This window comes from Equus przewalskii, chromosome 10 (assembly GCF_037783145.1).
Source record: "Equus przewalskii isolate Varuska chromosome 10, EquPr2, whole genome shotgun sequence".
Classification (NCBI taxonomy): domain Eukaryota; kingdom Metazoa; phylum Chordata; class Mammalia; order Perissodactyla; family Equidae; genus Equus; species Equus przewalskii.
This window is the reverse complement of record NC_091840.1, coordinates 26,744,632-26,760,095: the sequence shown is the minus strand read 5'-3', so window position 1 is coordinate 26,760,095 and position 15,464 is coordinate 26,744,632. Positions and strand designations below refer to the sequence as shown.

General features: G+C 39.2%; 1 protein-coding gene across 32 annotated transcripts in view; it reads left to right on the top strand.

Annotated features, from left to right (window-relative positions):
- Positions 1-15,464, top strand: part of MBTD1 (mbt domain containing 1) — a 67,555-nt gene that overhangs the window by 17,254 nt on the left and 34,837 nt on the right. For 18 of the 32 annotated variants that reach the window (XR_011523088.1, XR_011523087.1, XR_011523086.1 and 15 more), the window contains one exon: positions 12,118-12,319. Coding sequence is in view for 27 of the 32 variants with exons in the window: in XM_070560738.1 (XP_070416839.1) it covers positions 12,166-12,319 (154 nt within the window). In the remaining 5 variants the exon portion in view is untranslated. The remainder of the gene's footprint in view (positions 1-12,117; positions 12,320-15,464) is intronic. The other 14 variants (XR_011523089.1, XM_070560744.1, XM_070560740.1 and 11 more) reach the window with 1 other exon arrangement.

The following is a 15,464-nucleotide window of genomic DNA, read 5'->3' as shown; positions in this document are numbered from 1 at the left end:
CCAAGTAACTCCTCACCTCAGTACCCTGTCCCTCAGTTTGGGGAGAAGGGACTACAGAGAAATTCTAAACCCAAAGTTTGTTTTTTGTAGCAGTATGGATATTGTGCTTCTGAAACCATTGAAATGTATAGAAGGATTGAGCAAATGAGTAAGTGTTATTTTGTTGCAAGCCAGGGTTTTCACTATGGAAGAAGAAAAACACAAATACTGCATTGGAATTCAAGGTAGAAGTATGAACTCATGGTTTTCTAAAGTACATGTGTGTACATTATCACATAGGTGTATGTGTGTATATTCCAACTCAATGCACTGAAGGACACAGTATCAATGAGCTCACGGGGCACCTAGATCTTTATTTCTACTATCATTCCCCACTAAAAGAAACCAAGGCTCTTCAGAGAAATGGTTGATTCCAGGGCTGGAACAGGAAAATGAGTATAAGCTAAAATAAGCCTAGGATATCTGTTTTTTTGGCTGAGGCTGATTTGCCCTGTGCTAACATCCATGGCCGATCTTCCTCTTTTTGTATGTGAGCTGCCACCACAGCATTGGTGCCACTGGCAGACCAGTGGTATAGGTCTGCACCTAGGAACCGAACCTGGGCCACCAAAGCGGAGCGCGCTGAACTTAACCACTAGGCCACCAGGGCTGGGCCAAGCCTAGGATATCTTATTATGCCAGAGAGTAAAGAATTGCTCAGAAAATGATAGGGGCATGTCACAATGACACTGGAGTTGGCTTGAAGAGGTTCCCACTGCCCAAATCTGGGATAGTTTGAGCCCTCAAATAATTAAGGACAATAATGAATTATAAATTATTGGGAAGCAGGAATCCATGAGTTAATACCCATAAGAGAAAAAACAGATGTTCCTGACAGAAGAATGCCAACTGATGAATATGGAAAGATTCTGGGGTTGGAAAATCATAGTTAAAGATTGGACCAGGCCGGCCCGGTGGCGCAGTGGTTAAGTGCACACATTCTGCTTTGGCACCCCGGGGCTCACCAGTTCAGATCCTGGTGACACAGACACAGCACTGCTTGGCAAGCCATGCTGTGGTAGGCATCCCACATATAAAGTAGAGGAACATGGGCACACATGTTAGCTCAGGGCCAGTCTTCCTCAGCAAAAAGAGGAGGATTGGCGGCAGATGTTAGCTCAGGGCTAATCTTCCTCAAAAAAAAAACAAAAAAGATTGGGTGAGAGTCGTCATTGGATGCTAAATCTGGAGTGAAATTTTGATGAGCAGAATATTTGCATGGTCTTTAAGTTTCTCCCCATAGATTGCTTATTACGAGGGAAAATAGTAAAGACTACGGTGGAGAACCGGACCACAGCTAGACCAGATCTTCAAGCTTGGCATCACCAGTAAGGGGCAGATGGACATCGTGTAGTCTGGATTTGCTACCCTGAGAGATACAGCATCAGTTATGTAGTATTTCAGCTGGGGATGCACAGCCTGAATCTAATGAGAAAACCTCAAACCCAAAAGGAGGAAACTTTTCTTAGAAAAGGAGAGGAAATCTATGCAGAAGAATTCCAAATAATTTGTGTAGATACTCCATCCTCAAAGGAAGGGGAGCATAACTCCCCACTCCTTAAGTGTGGGCTGTGCATAGTCACTTCCTTTGAAAGAGTATGGTGTAGAAAAGGGTTAAGAGGAATTTTATAGTGGAGAAACCTAATGGGTACTACCTCAGGCAGGTGAGCAAGGTCAGCATCAGCAGTAATAAGTCATGGTGGTGGTGTGTGTCCTTGATATCATGTGATTCAAGGGACATTTGACCTCTGTGATTTGTCTCCCAAACAAACGTATAACCCCAGTCTCATCGTGAGGAAATTTTGAGACAAATCCCGTTGGAGAAACATTCAGCAAACCACCTGACCAGTGCTGCTCCAAAACTCAAGGTCATCAGAAACCAGGAAAACCTGAGAAATTGTCACAGCCAAGAGGAGCTTAAGGAGACATGACAACTAAATGTAATGTGAGATCTGGAACAGAAAAAGAACGTTAGGTAAAAATGAAGGAAATCTGAATGAAGTATCGACTTAGTTAATGGTAATAGATCAATATTAATTGTAGCAAATGTACAGTACTAATCTGAGATGTTAATAGGGGAAGCCATGGGATGTCTAGAAAATCTACTGTATTTGCAAGTTTTCTGTAAATCTAGAACTAAAAGATAAAGTTTTTCTTTTTCTTTTTTTTTAGGAAGATTAGCCTTGAGCCAACTGCTTCCAGTCCCCCTCTTTTTGCTGAGGAAGCCTGGCCCTGAGCTCACATCCGTGCCCATCTTCCTCTCCTTTATACATGGGGTGCCCACCACAGCATGGCTTGCCAAGTGGTGCCATGTCTGCACCTGGGATCCGCACCGGCCAACCCCGGGCCACCAAAGCAGAATGTGCGCACTTAACTGCTGCACCACTGGGCCAGCCACTCTTTTTCTTAAAGGGGGGAGCTGTATTGTTAAAATATGTCAAATGTTAAGAAAAACAGTCTGCTTCCACATTAAAGACCTGAGACATGTAACAGGTGAAATATATGATACTGGACTGGAGAAAAAAAGACCTCAGTTGACAGAATATGGATGGTAGATGAAAGTAGTGGGTTAATGTTAAGTTTCTTGAAGATGATAGCTGAGCTGTGATTATGTAAGAGAATGTCCTTATCAGGAAAGGCACATTGAAGTAGGAGGCGTTAGTTCTCAACTGGGGTGGTTTTGTACCCCAGGGGACACTTGGCAATACCTCGAGGCACTTCTGATTGTCAGAACTAGGGGAGATGTTATTGCCAGAAATTATACTAAACATCTTATCATGCACAAGATAGCCTCCCATAACAAAGAATTATCTGGTCCAAAACGTCAGTATTGCCACTGTTGGGAAACCTGAGCTATGCAGCTAGCCCTGATTTAGAGATAAAGGGCCTTGAAACATGCAGATTACTCACAAATGGTTCAGGGGGAAAAAAGAAATGGAGAGAGAGAGGAATAAGTAGGTCAAAATGCTAATAACTAGTTAATCAAGGTAAAGGATATCCAGATGGTCTTTGTGTTACTAAAATTATATAAGTTATAAATAATTTCCAAGTAAGTAGTTGAATATTCTATGGTAAAAATAACAATCTATTATTACCATCTTTAAATAAAAGAAAGTAGAGAGAACATAATCTTATAATAAATAATAGTCATTTAAATTTAATAAATTAAGGTTTATGGAAAAAAAGAATAGCTTGGGCAATAAACATAAGTTGACGTTTGCCCTTTTTATCTCCATTCCCCCAGATTTTCTTCAAGTTCATCCAAAAACTGACTTCTGTTACTAATTTCATTGGGAGATGAGGAATCACCATATGTTTTCACACTTATCCACTTCATTGCCTTATATCACAAGTTTTACTTAAATCATTAACGCTTTTGTATAACTATGAATAGTATTTACTGCTGCTCAGCCAGTCACTATACTGTTTCCTTTCTGGTGTAACTTCTTTTCCTGGAGTTAATAATTGTCTCATTTTTTTTATTTAGTTAATATTAGAAGTGTCCGTTGCTTTTTTTCCCAAACGCTCCAACTGTGTCAAATACAAAGGTTCAGTTTTTACCGGGAGCCCCTCCAGAGCCATCCTCCATCCGCCTTCTTTAAGATAATCTGGTTTTCTGGTTTTCCAGGCCTCCTGTACAGCTGTCACCCTAGAACATCCCTTTTTATTGTCTTAGAAATGCCCTTCACCTCTCTCCTGTGTGGGATCTTCCTCTTTCTTCGTTACTTTGATGTTATAATGAAGCATATCTTCCAGTGATTTCCTGAGAAAAAGTGAATTTAGGAGCTAAGTTTTTTGAGTCCTGGCATATCTAAAAATATCTGTATTCTACCATTGCACTTGGTTGATAGTTTGACTGGATATAGATTTTTTAAACAGATTTATTGAAGTAAAGTTGACAGAAAATTAGAACTATACATCTTTAAAGTGTACAATTTAATAAGTTTTGACAAGTGTACACTCCTGAGACCATCACCACAATCATGATAAAGAACATCACTGAACATTTCCTCATGCCCCCTTACAACCTCTCTTTCCCACCCCTGGTCCCCAACCCTTCCCCAGAGAACTACTGATCTGTTTTCTGTCACTAACATTAGTTTACATTTTCTAAAATTTTATATAAATAGAGTCATACAGCATGTGCTCTTTATTTTACTCTGGTTTTCACTCAGCATAATTATTTTGAGATACATCCATGTTGTGTGTATCAATAATTCATTCCTTTTATTGTTGAGTAGCAAAATGGAATCGTATGGATACACCACAATTTGTTTATTCATTCACTTGTTGATGGACATTTGAGTTGTTTTCAGTTTTGAGCTATTAATGATCATATATATGGCTCTGTATAGAAATTATACTATTTCATTTCTCTTAGATAAATACCTAGGAGTGGAATGGGTGGTAAATTGTGTATATTTATCATTTTAAGAAACTGCCTGTTTTCCAAAGTGCTTGTACCATTTCGCTTTTCCATCTGCATCATATGAAGGTTCCATTTGCTACACAGAGGATTTTTTAAAAATTTTAACCGTTCTAATAGATGTGTAAGAGTATCTCGTGACTTTAATTTGTATTTTCCCAATGACTAATGGTGTTAAACCTCTTTTCATGTCCTTATTTCCCATCCATATATCTCCTATGTGAACTGTCTGTTTAGATCTTTTTCCTTTTTTTTTTTTTTGAGGAAGATAGCCCTGAGCTAACGTCTGCTGCCACTCCTCCTCTTTTTGCTGAGGAAGACTGGCCCTGAGCTAACATCCATGCCCATCTTCCTCTACTTTATATGTGGGACGCCTACCACAGCATGGCTTCCCAAGCGGTGCCATGTCCGCACCCGGGATCTGAACTGATGAACCCCGGGCTGCCAAAGCGGAACGTGCAAACTTAACCACTTTGCCTCCAGGCCGGCCCACCTGTTTTCTTCTATAATTAGGTTGTTTCAGTTACTGAGTTTTGATAGTTCTTTATATATCCTAGATACAAATCCTTTATTAGATATATGATTTGCAAATATTGTTTTCCAGTCTGTGGCTTGTCTTTTTCTCTTAATAGTGTCTTTCAGAAACTAGAAGATTTTAATTTTGATGAAGTCTAGTTTATCAATTTTTTTCTTTTCTGGATCATACTTTTCATGTCATATCTAAAAACTTTATGCCTAACCTAAGATCATGAAGATTTTCTCCAGTTTTTTTCCTAGAAGTTTTCGCTCTTACGTTTAGGTCTGTGATCCATTTTGAGTTAATTTTTGTGTATGATGTGAAGTATGGGCCAAAATTCTGTTTGTTTTTTTTTACACGTGTTTATCTACTTGTGTCAGCACCTTTTCATTGAAAGACTGTTTTCTCTACTGAATTTTTTTACCCTTGTCAAAAATCAATTGACCCACATACGTGTGGGTATATTTCTGGACTCTGTTCTGTTCTGATTGATCTGTTTGTCTGTCTTTATGTCAAAATCCCACTGCCTTGATTAGTGTAGCTTCCTTATATGTCTTGGAGTCAGGAAATGTTAAGTCTTGCAGCTTTGGTTTTTTTTTTCAAATTTGTTTTGGCTATTCTAGGTCTTTTGCAGTCCCATATCAATTTTAGAATCAGCTTGTCAATTGCTACCAAAAAAGAAAATCTGTGATTTTGATTAGATTATGTTGAATCTATAAATCAATTTGGGAAGAATTGGCACTTAACAATATTGATTCTTTTGATCCAACAATATTGGTTCTTCTGTACATCTCTCCATTTATTTAGATCTTTCTTTAGTTTTTCAGTAGCATTTAGTAGTTTTCAAGGTATTGGTCTTGCACATCTTTTGCCAGATTTATTCCTAATTATTTCATATTTTTTAATGGTATTTTTTAAAATTTCATTTTCTGGTTGGTTGTTGCTAGTATATAGAAATACACCTAATTTTGTAATATTATTTACTGTGTCCTACATCCTTGCTAAACTCACTTGTTAGCCCAGGTAGCTTTTTGTATATTCCATCAGATTTTCTACATAGACAGTCATGTTGTCTGGGAATAAAGATTTATTTCTTCCTTTGTTTCCAATCTGGATTCCTTTATTTCTTTTTCTTGCCTTATTGCACAGGCTAGAACCTCTATTATAATGTTGAATAAAAGTGACAAAGGCAGATACACTCATCTTTTTCCCAGTCTTAGAGGGAAAACATCCAGGTTTTCACCAATATACTAGCTTTAGGATTTTTCTAAATGCTCTTTATCAGGTGAGGAAGTTCTCTTCTATTCCTAGTTTGCTGAGGGTTTTTATCAGGAATAGATGTTGGATTTTGTCAAATGCTTTTTTATACATCTCTTACAATGGTCATATGACTTCTTTTTTATTATGTTAATATGGTGAATTTATTGCTTTTGAAATGTTAAATTAGCTTTACATTCCTGGGATAAACCCACTTGGCAATACTATCTTATTCTTTTTATATGTTGTTCAATTCAGTTTACTAAAATTTTAAGAATATATGCATCCTGTATTCATGAGGAATATTGTTCTGTAGTTTTGTTTTTGTTTTTTGTGGGTTTTCTCGGTAAGGAAGATTGGCCCTCAGCTAACATCTATTGCCAATGAGTTCTGTCATTTTTATAATGATGTATCTCAGTATAGGTTGTGTGTGTGTGTTTTTTTTTAATCATTACGCTGGGCTTACATGGTGTCTCAATATAGAAACTCTTTCTTTTACTCCTGGAGTTTTTGTTGTTTTTTCATTCCTTTATATAATTTTTCCGCGTCTTTTTTCTCTTTCTTGAATATCTCTGTTCTTTGGATTTTGGATCTTCTGGTTTTAACTCATATCTTTCCTCTTTTATTATCTAGCTTTCTGTCTCATGTATACACACACATGTGTTTTTTGAACGATTTCCTTGATTTTACTATCCATTTATTGAATTTATTGTTTGCCTCTTCTGTTTTTAAATTCCAAGATCTATCTTGTTCACTGATAATATTCCATTCTTATATCTCTGAAGAATTAATTTCATTTTTTGAAGTTTCCTTTTGTTCCCTGCATTGTTTCTGTTTCCTTTAGATTCTTCTTTCCTGAAGATTCATTTTTGGTCTTTCCCATTCTTAGAGGCCATTCTCAAATGATTAGTGATCCTTGCCTGTCTGTTCATATTAAATGGTTAGTGACTAAGCAGGTGATGGGACTGAATGTGCCTGAGTTGGGCGTGGTGACTAGTGAGATTCACTGTGGTGGCTGGTTGGTTTTTAAATCTTCTCTCTGGTGTTCTGCACTTTTACTGAGATCTCTTTAGGTGTGGATATGTTTTTGTTGTGCTTAATATGTATTGTAGGTCTATCTGTGAATTCGTGTTTTCATTATTTTTGTAAAGCTCTCAGCCGGTATCTCGTTCAGCTTTACCTGTCTCAGTTCTCCATGTTCTACTTTGAGAACGTGTATCAGACATTTATTAGATCTTCACTGTCTCTGCTCTTTTAACCTCTTATTTTCCATGTTTCTGTTTTCCTTTGCTGTGTTTGGGTATTTTCTTAATGTGTATCTTTCATTTTCCCAGTTCTTTTTTAGCCATGTCTCATCTGCTGTTCGTCCCATCCATTGAGGTGTTTTGAGTTTGTTCTTTTTACTTACAGCAGTTATGTTTTTCTTTTGTTTTTTTTTAATAAAGATTGGCCCTGAGCTAACATCTGTTGCCAATCTTTTCTTTTTTTTCTTCTTCTTCTCCCCAAAGCCCCCCAGTACATAGTTGTATATTCTAGCTGTAGGTCCTTCTGGCTCTGCTATGTGGGACGCCGCCTCAGCATGACTTGGTGAGCGGTGCTAGGTCCTCGCCCAGGATCCGAACCAGCAAAACCCCGGGCCGCCAAGGGCAGAGCACACAAATTTAACCACTCAGCCATGGGGCCGGCCCCCGGTATTTCTCATTTACAAAAGTTTTATTTGGTTCTTTTCAAATCTGCCTGATTGCTTTATATTCCTTTGCTCATTTTTCAGTAATATTTTTCTTTTTAATCGGTTCTTGAATGGTTATTTTATATTCTGTCTCTCACAAGTCTGGTACCTAACTATTTGGAATTCCTCATCTATTTCTGCTGACACTTGGCTTGTGGTGGATTGCTTATTGTGTGTTTGACATTTGATTGGGCCCTCATATTTGATAAAATCTGTGGCAATACTGAAAGCCCTGAATTGTAGGTGATTATTTCTTGAAATGGTTTAGGATTGCTTTTGCTGGTGGCAAGGAGCACTAGTGGCCTAGGGGGATTTCCTGACCATCTAGGGTAGGGTAAGTTATAACCTGAGACACCCTCAGGAGGACAGGCCTGTGATTACAAAATCTCAGAGAAGCCTCTCCACCCAGAGCATGGGCAGAAAAGGCTCCCTTGTAGGTCATCCTCTTGGCTTGTAGTCCAAATTTTTTTCCCACCCACTTTGCAAATTTTGTTGAAGTTGCAGCCCCCTTAGAGGTTTTGGTCTGATGCAGGAGTTTCCAGTTAAGTTCCCCTACAGTAAATAAATGGTAAGTTTTACATAGGATAAAGTGATTACACTTCATATGTGTAGTTCACAAGTATTCCATCCTAATCTAAGAAAAAATACTTAAGGAACAATATTCCCCAAGTAGAACACAGCGTCCCAACTAGTGTGTCCTGCATTGTGTGTATGTCAAGATATTCATTCCTGCGATACTTGGGACAGTCAGAGGCCTCAGGCTGGGTGCTTCCAGGGGCTTATTCGCGTTGCATTGTATGATGATCATTTTCTGTGTGTTGAAACTGTGGAAAAGGTCAGAGAACATTTCTCTAGAACAATTTTCCTTGAACATGATTTGGAAAAGGTTCAAAGAGGCCTTAAAGTAAAGAAAATTTCCCAGTGTTAATGGAAACAACCTCTAATGAAACCAGAATGTTCATAATAATTAACCCCCTGAAATTTCAAAATTATATTCCGTGACAAGTAGAGTCAGAATAAGATATTTTACACTGACATTTAAGGGTCAATGAATATGTCATTAGCTGCTAACCAAGCTGCCTGTAAAGTGGACAAACTTGTATGAAAACTGTGGGTATAAAAGATCATCTTTGCATGGAGGTGGGCTGTATGAATTTGTTAGAACTTAGAAGGCTAGCCAGTGTTTAAGTATGTATTCCAGGCACTGTGATAAATATTTCATACTGTCTTTCCATTACCCTCAGGGAGAATAATACGTGAGTTCTTTACTCTGGCTTTCAAGGGCCCTTTGTGATCTGGTCATTGCATCCTCCTCCAGCCTCATCTCCCACCTTTCAATGCACCAAGTGTATTCCAGCCTGGAAGTCTTTGTCTTGCTCTTTCTTTTGCCTAGAATATTCAAGTGGCTGCCTTCTTTGTCCTCAGGGTCTTTCCTCACCACTCAATCTCAGTTGACTACCCAGGCTTAGTTATTTACTCTGTCATCAGATGGCATTGCTTGAATTTCTCCCGCCAGTAGGCTGTAACCTTTGAGAACCGTGGATCTTGTCTGCTCTGTATGCCTCTCTGTCGTAGCCTCGTTACTGTGAGACACACAGATGCTTGATAAAGAGTTGGGGAATGTGAGTGAAGAAGAGAGGAAAATCCTAAGGTGCCCAAGTTCACAGGTACTAGATGGCAAAGCTGGGTCTCAAGCCTAAGCCTGTCAGACTTCCGTGTCCTTAGCACCACACTTCATCTGACCCAGGACTGTCCCATTCCCTCCCACCTTACCAGTTCAGAGTGTTGTTAGGCTTTTCCTTTCCAATTGCCTTCAGAGTCTTATTTATTCTTTTGAAATCTCCTGGTGGTAGCAAATTTTGATTCTTTGAAGATACGTTTGGTTTATAGAAATACCAGGAAGTTACTCAGAACTAAATCTGCTAAATTAGCTAGGGAAAACTGTTGGGGGACGGGAGAATAATTCTAAGTGATCACAAACAATAGGTTTTTCTTTTTAAAATTGGGTCTAAAGGAGAGCTCTGAAAGAAAGTTGGAGGTTGTGGCAATATTATTAGAACATGTGTACAGCCTCCCAAGGGGACTTTTTTTTTTTTTAAGGAAGGTTAGCCCGGAGCTAACGTCTGTCCCCATTTTCCTCTACTTTATATGTGGGACACCTGCCACAGCATGGCTTGCCAAGTGGTGCATAGGTCTGCACCCAGGATCTGAACTGGTGAACCCCGGGCCGCCAAAGCGGAACGTGCAAATTTAACCGCTGTGCCACTGGGCTGGCCCCCAGGGAACTTCTTAAAGTAACAGTATTGAGCCAGCCCTGATTCCTAGCAGTTAGAGTCAGTGCGCTCTGCTTCAGTGGCCTGGGATTGGCTCCCAGGCACAGAACTGTTACACCACTCGTCTGTCAGTAGCCATCCTGTGGTGGCAGCTCACATAGAAGAACCAGAAGAATTTACAACTATACTCAGCGATGTACTGGGGTTTTGTGGGGGTGGAAGGGAATAAAAAGATTGGCATAGATGTTAGCTTAGGGGAAAAAAAGAACAGTATTCATTTGGGTATATGATATTTCTGTTGTGTGGATTAAGAAACCCATTTTGTTACTTTCATAATGATACCTGATAGAAGTGAAAATCAGTTTCCTGTCTCAATGCAAATGTTTAATTACTGGCATATCTGAAAATGACAGTTTATTCAATACTAAGAGACTCATCTTCATGGTTGTGTCTCATCAAACTTTGGACAACAGATTTCAGCTCTCTCACTGGTCGTGTTAAGAAGTTAAACTAGCCAGAAAAGAAATTATGCATAAAGTGTAAGATGATACAAAAAAAATGTTAACTGAAGGAAAAGAATAAGGAGAGGTGACAAACTCTAAAGATTTTTTTGGTTAATAGTTTTCACTCTATCTCACTGTATGTTTACTGATGGTTTGATTTTTTTTTTTTCATTTCACACATTCTGGTTTTTTTCTCTTTGTGGTCTCTTACTTTCTGTTGACTTTCCTCACTAAACTTGAAGTTTTGGAGTTTGTTTCAGAAAAGGTTGGGGTGGCAATATTAGTTTGCAGTTTTTTTGTGACTTGAGTGAGGAAACATCTTTTAGAGGAGCATTAATAAGTAGCATTCACTGAAGATGATATCGTTTCTTTGTGCCTTTCCTTTGAAAAGGAAATAATGTTTAGCTTGAGATAATTGGATTTTTTTTAACCATTGTTTATGTTAAAGGAGAAAAATGAGGGGGTTGGCCCCGTGGTTAAGTTCAGTGTGCTCCACTTTGGCAGCCCAGGTTTCCAGGTTTGGATCCTGGACATGGACCTACACCACTCGTCAGCCATGCTGTGGCAGCATTGCCTATCTTCCTCTTTTTGCTTAAGGAAGATTGTTGCTGAGCTAACATCTGTGCCAGTCTTCCTCTGTTTTGTACATGAGATGCCACCACAGCATGGCTTAATGAGCAGTGTGTAGGTCCACGTCCAGGATCCAAACCTGTGAACCCCAAGCTGCCAAAGCTGAGCCTGCAAACTTAACTACTAGGCCGCCAGGCTGGCCCCTCCACACAGGTTTTTTGTTTGTTTTTGTTCTTTGTTTTTTATTTTTCCTTTTTCTCCCGAAGCCCCCCAGTGCATAGTTGTGTGTTTTTAGTTGTGGGTCCTTCTAGTTGTGGTATGTGGGATGCTGCCTGAGCATGGTCTGATGAGCAGTGCCATGTCTGCACCCAGGATCCGAACCGGCGAAACCCTGGGCCACCAAAGAGGAGCGCACGAACTTAACCGCTTGGCCACAGGGCCGGCCCTACAACACAGTTTTTTAAAAAAAAGAAATCCTATTATCTAAACTTTTTATAGAGAAGTGACACACCTAGTTTATGGCAAAACTTGAATTACATGATGATGTGCTGATTCCCATTCGGTATTCTTGCCATCATCATTGTTCTTTTTAGCTAACACAGTAGCTAATAGATTTGTTCCTCACCAAAGTGGAGGGCTCCATTTTGACACAGACATTTAGCTTTTCTTTATAAAATACAATTATCATTTCTCAGGGCTAGATTTTCGTTTTTCAAATCTCACGAGCCGACATTCCAACTAAGGTCTTTTGGGGGTGTGTATGAGCGCTGTGTCATGTATTATTGACTTCTTCTACTTTTAAGACTGAACCTTCTTCACAGTCCGGAAGGAGAAGAAGAGACTCGTTCGGGATGTTTGACGGTTATGACAGCTGCAGTGAGGACACAAGTAGCAGCTCCAGCTCTGAGGAGAGTGAAGAAGAAGTTGCTCCCTTACCTTCTAATCTCCCAATTATCAAAAACAATGGACAAGTCTACACTTACCCAGATGGCAAGTCTGGCATGGGTGAGTAGAAACACTTCTGCCGTCAGGGGAACAGCCTTCACCTGTCATGCAGCTTTATCTTTGAGAGTGTATTTGATTCCGTTTCTTCTCTCATTTCCCTTCCTAAGAATTTTTAGAGGGCAGTTTGCAGAAACACAGTCTGAAACTTGTGGGTCTAGATCAGATCACTGGGTTTGTGTTGGATCTCTTTATTTTGCCTACCTACTACCTCTGGTGGAAAACAAGTAGAACGAGATGAAAACAAAAGGCTGTTTAGAAACTTAATGTGGACTTAAATTCTGTAGTTGGTTAATAAATCCCTGTGCAACTTAAAGCATGTAGGATAGTAGACTTACAGAGTTGGAAGAGACTGTCAAGGTAGGTCTCCTCTGTAACAATTCCTCCTAAGAGGTTTTCTGTTTAATATTGCCAGTGTGATAGGGTATCTCTCATTACCAGAATATTCTTTATATTGAACCAAAATTATCCTTGCTCTTTTGTCTTTTGGTCTTAATTTTGCTCTTTGAATTATTAGAATAATTCCAGTCCTCGTTACAATGATGTCTCTTCTCTTCACACTAGAATGCTTAGTTCTAGTTTGTGTCTTGGGTACATTAGTAACCCTAGTTGCTTCAGCCATTTCTCACAGTATCACAGTGATTTAATTCTTCAACATCCTGCTCACTTTCTTCTGGGGATACTTCAGATTATATGGTGTAGGGTGACACCTTGTCCTGATTTGCCTGAGACTGTCCTGGTTTTAGGATTGAAAGTCCCACGTCCTGGAAAAGACCTCAGGCAAAGGGGTGGCCCTGCTGTGTGATGAGGGCACGGGGCAGCTCAGCCTGTATCTCCCTGTTTCAGGACATTGTGTTTCCGTTCATACCAGCAAAATTGCTTTAGCTTTTTTGAAACTAATACTGAATTTGCAAATAACTGAAACCTTTTGATCTTTACCACACAAACTAAACCAATTTAAACTAATCTTAGGCTTTTGCAGTTGATTTTTTAAACCCAAGGTGTAAGATTTTAAAGATCCCCATGTAACCTTTTTCTTAATAAATTTTGGTCTTAGAAATTTTTGATTCTTAATTCTGTCATCTAATATTGAATGCTGTGTCATCGATAATAATGCCCTTTAGGTCTTGTTCTAGACTTTTAAGTTAAGTAGCACAGGGCCTGGTACAGACCATATCAAAAAACTTGACTTCATTTATCAGGACCCACTAGGGGTGGTCATCCAACCAGTTAAAACCTACCTAAGTGTCTTCTACTTAAGCTTAAACTTCTCAGCCCTTTATTGACAAAGCTACATGAGAGATTGTATCAAGTGTGTTAACTCCTACTAATAGATAGCTTGCCATGATGTGGTTATAACCCCCTAGTCTGGGATTCTTATCACAAAAGGAAATAAGGTTATTAAAGTTTTATATGTGCCAGACTCTGTTTCATATACTAGAGATAGAGATGAACGATACAGAATAAAGTCCCTGCCCTGATGGAGTTCACATTCCTAGTCATGAGCTCTAGTTTGACAGGTATAATTCTTGGCAAAGATACTCTGTTCCCTTGGGAGCACAGTTGTTTTACCAAGATGATCACAAACCTTTTTAATAATGTGTTGTAGAATTTTACAACAGAGAACCATTCCGCTTTTTCCACCTTGGACACCCTTTGTTCCTCCCTAATCTCCTGGCACCTTATCTTTTCCGTGATTTCTCATAGATGTATAAGTACTGGTTAAACTACAAGTCCCTCCAGTGTTACCCATTTGCGTGGAGATTTGAACCCACTCAGACAGTTGTTTGCTATATTATTTTTTTTTCCAACTCGATTTCTGTTTATCTTTTTTTCCAACTCTATTGAAGAACAATTGACAGATATAATGGTATATATTCAAAGTATACAATGTGGTGATTTGATGTATGTATATATTGTGGAATGATTACCAAGATCAAGATAATTAACACATCCATCACCTCACATAGTTAACTGTGTGTGTGGTGTGAACACTTAAGATTTACTCTCAGCCACTTTCAAGTATAAAATACCACATTATCAACTGTAGTCACATGCTGTACATTAGATCCTCACAGCTTACTCTTTTGATCACTGAAGATTTGTACCCTTTGACCTACATCTCCCATTTCCCCCTCTTCCCAACCTCTGGCAACCACCATTCTGTGAAATAGGCTTTTTTTTTTTAAGATTCCACATGTAAGTGATACCATACACTGTTTCTCTTTCTCTGTCTGGCTTATTTCACTTAGCATAAGGCCCTCCAGGTTCATCCATGTTATCAGAAATGACAGGATTTCCTTCTTTTTCTTATGGCTGAAGAATATTCTATAATGAATAATATTCTGTTATATATATAAATATATACCATATATATGTATTACCACATTTTATTTTATTTATTTATTTTTAAAGAATGAGAATGCTTTTTCTTTTTTTTTTAAAGATTTTATTTTTTCTCCCAAAGCCCCCCAGTACATAGTTGTGTATTTTTAGTTGTGGGTCCTTCTAGTTGTGGTATGTGGGATGCCGCCTCAGCATGGCTTGATGGGCAGTGCCACGTCCACGCCCAGGATTCGAACCAGTGAGACCCTGGGCCCCCGAAGCTTAGCGCGTGAACTTAACCACTTCGCCACGGGCCCGGCCCCGATTACCACATTTTCTTACCCACTCATCCATCAAAGGGCATTTAGGATGTTTCCTTATCTTGGTTATTGTGAGTAATGCTGCATTGAACATGAGAGTGCAGCTAATCTCTTCGAAGTACTGATTTACAGTCAACTAATTTTTTTTTTTGAAGATTTTTTTTTTAATTTTTCCTTTTTCTCCCCATCCCCCCAGTACCTAGTTGCATATTTTAGTTGTGGGTCCTTCTAGTTGTGGCATGTGGGATGCCGCCTCAGCATGGCCTGATGAGTGGTGCCATGTCCACACCCAGGATCCAAACCTGTGAAACCCTGGGCCATCGAAGCTGAGCGCGCAAACTTAACCGTTTGGCCACAGGGCCTGCCCCCACACAGTCAAATAATTTTTGACGAGGGCACCAGGAACACACATGGGGAAAGGATAGTCTCTTCAATGAATCGTGTTTGGAAAATTGGACATCCACATGCAAAAGAATGAAACTGGACCACTATCTTACATCGCT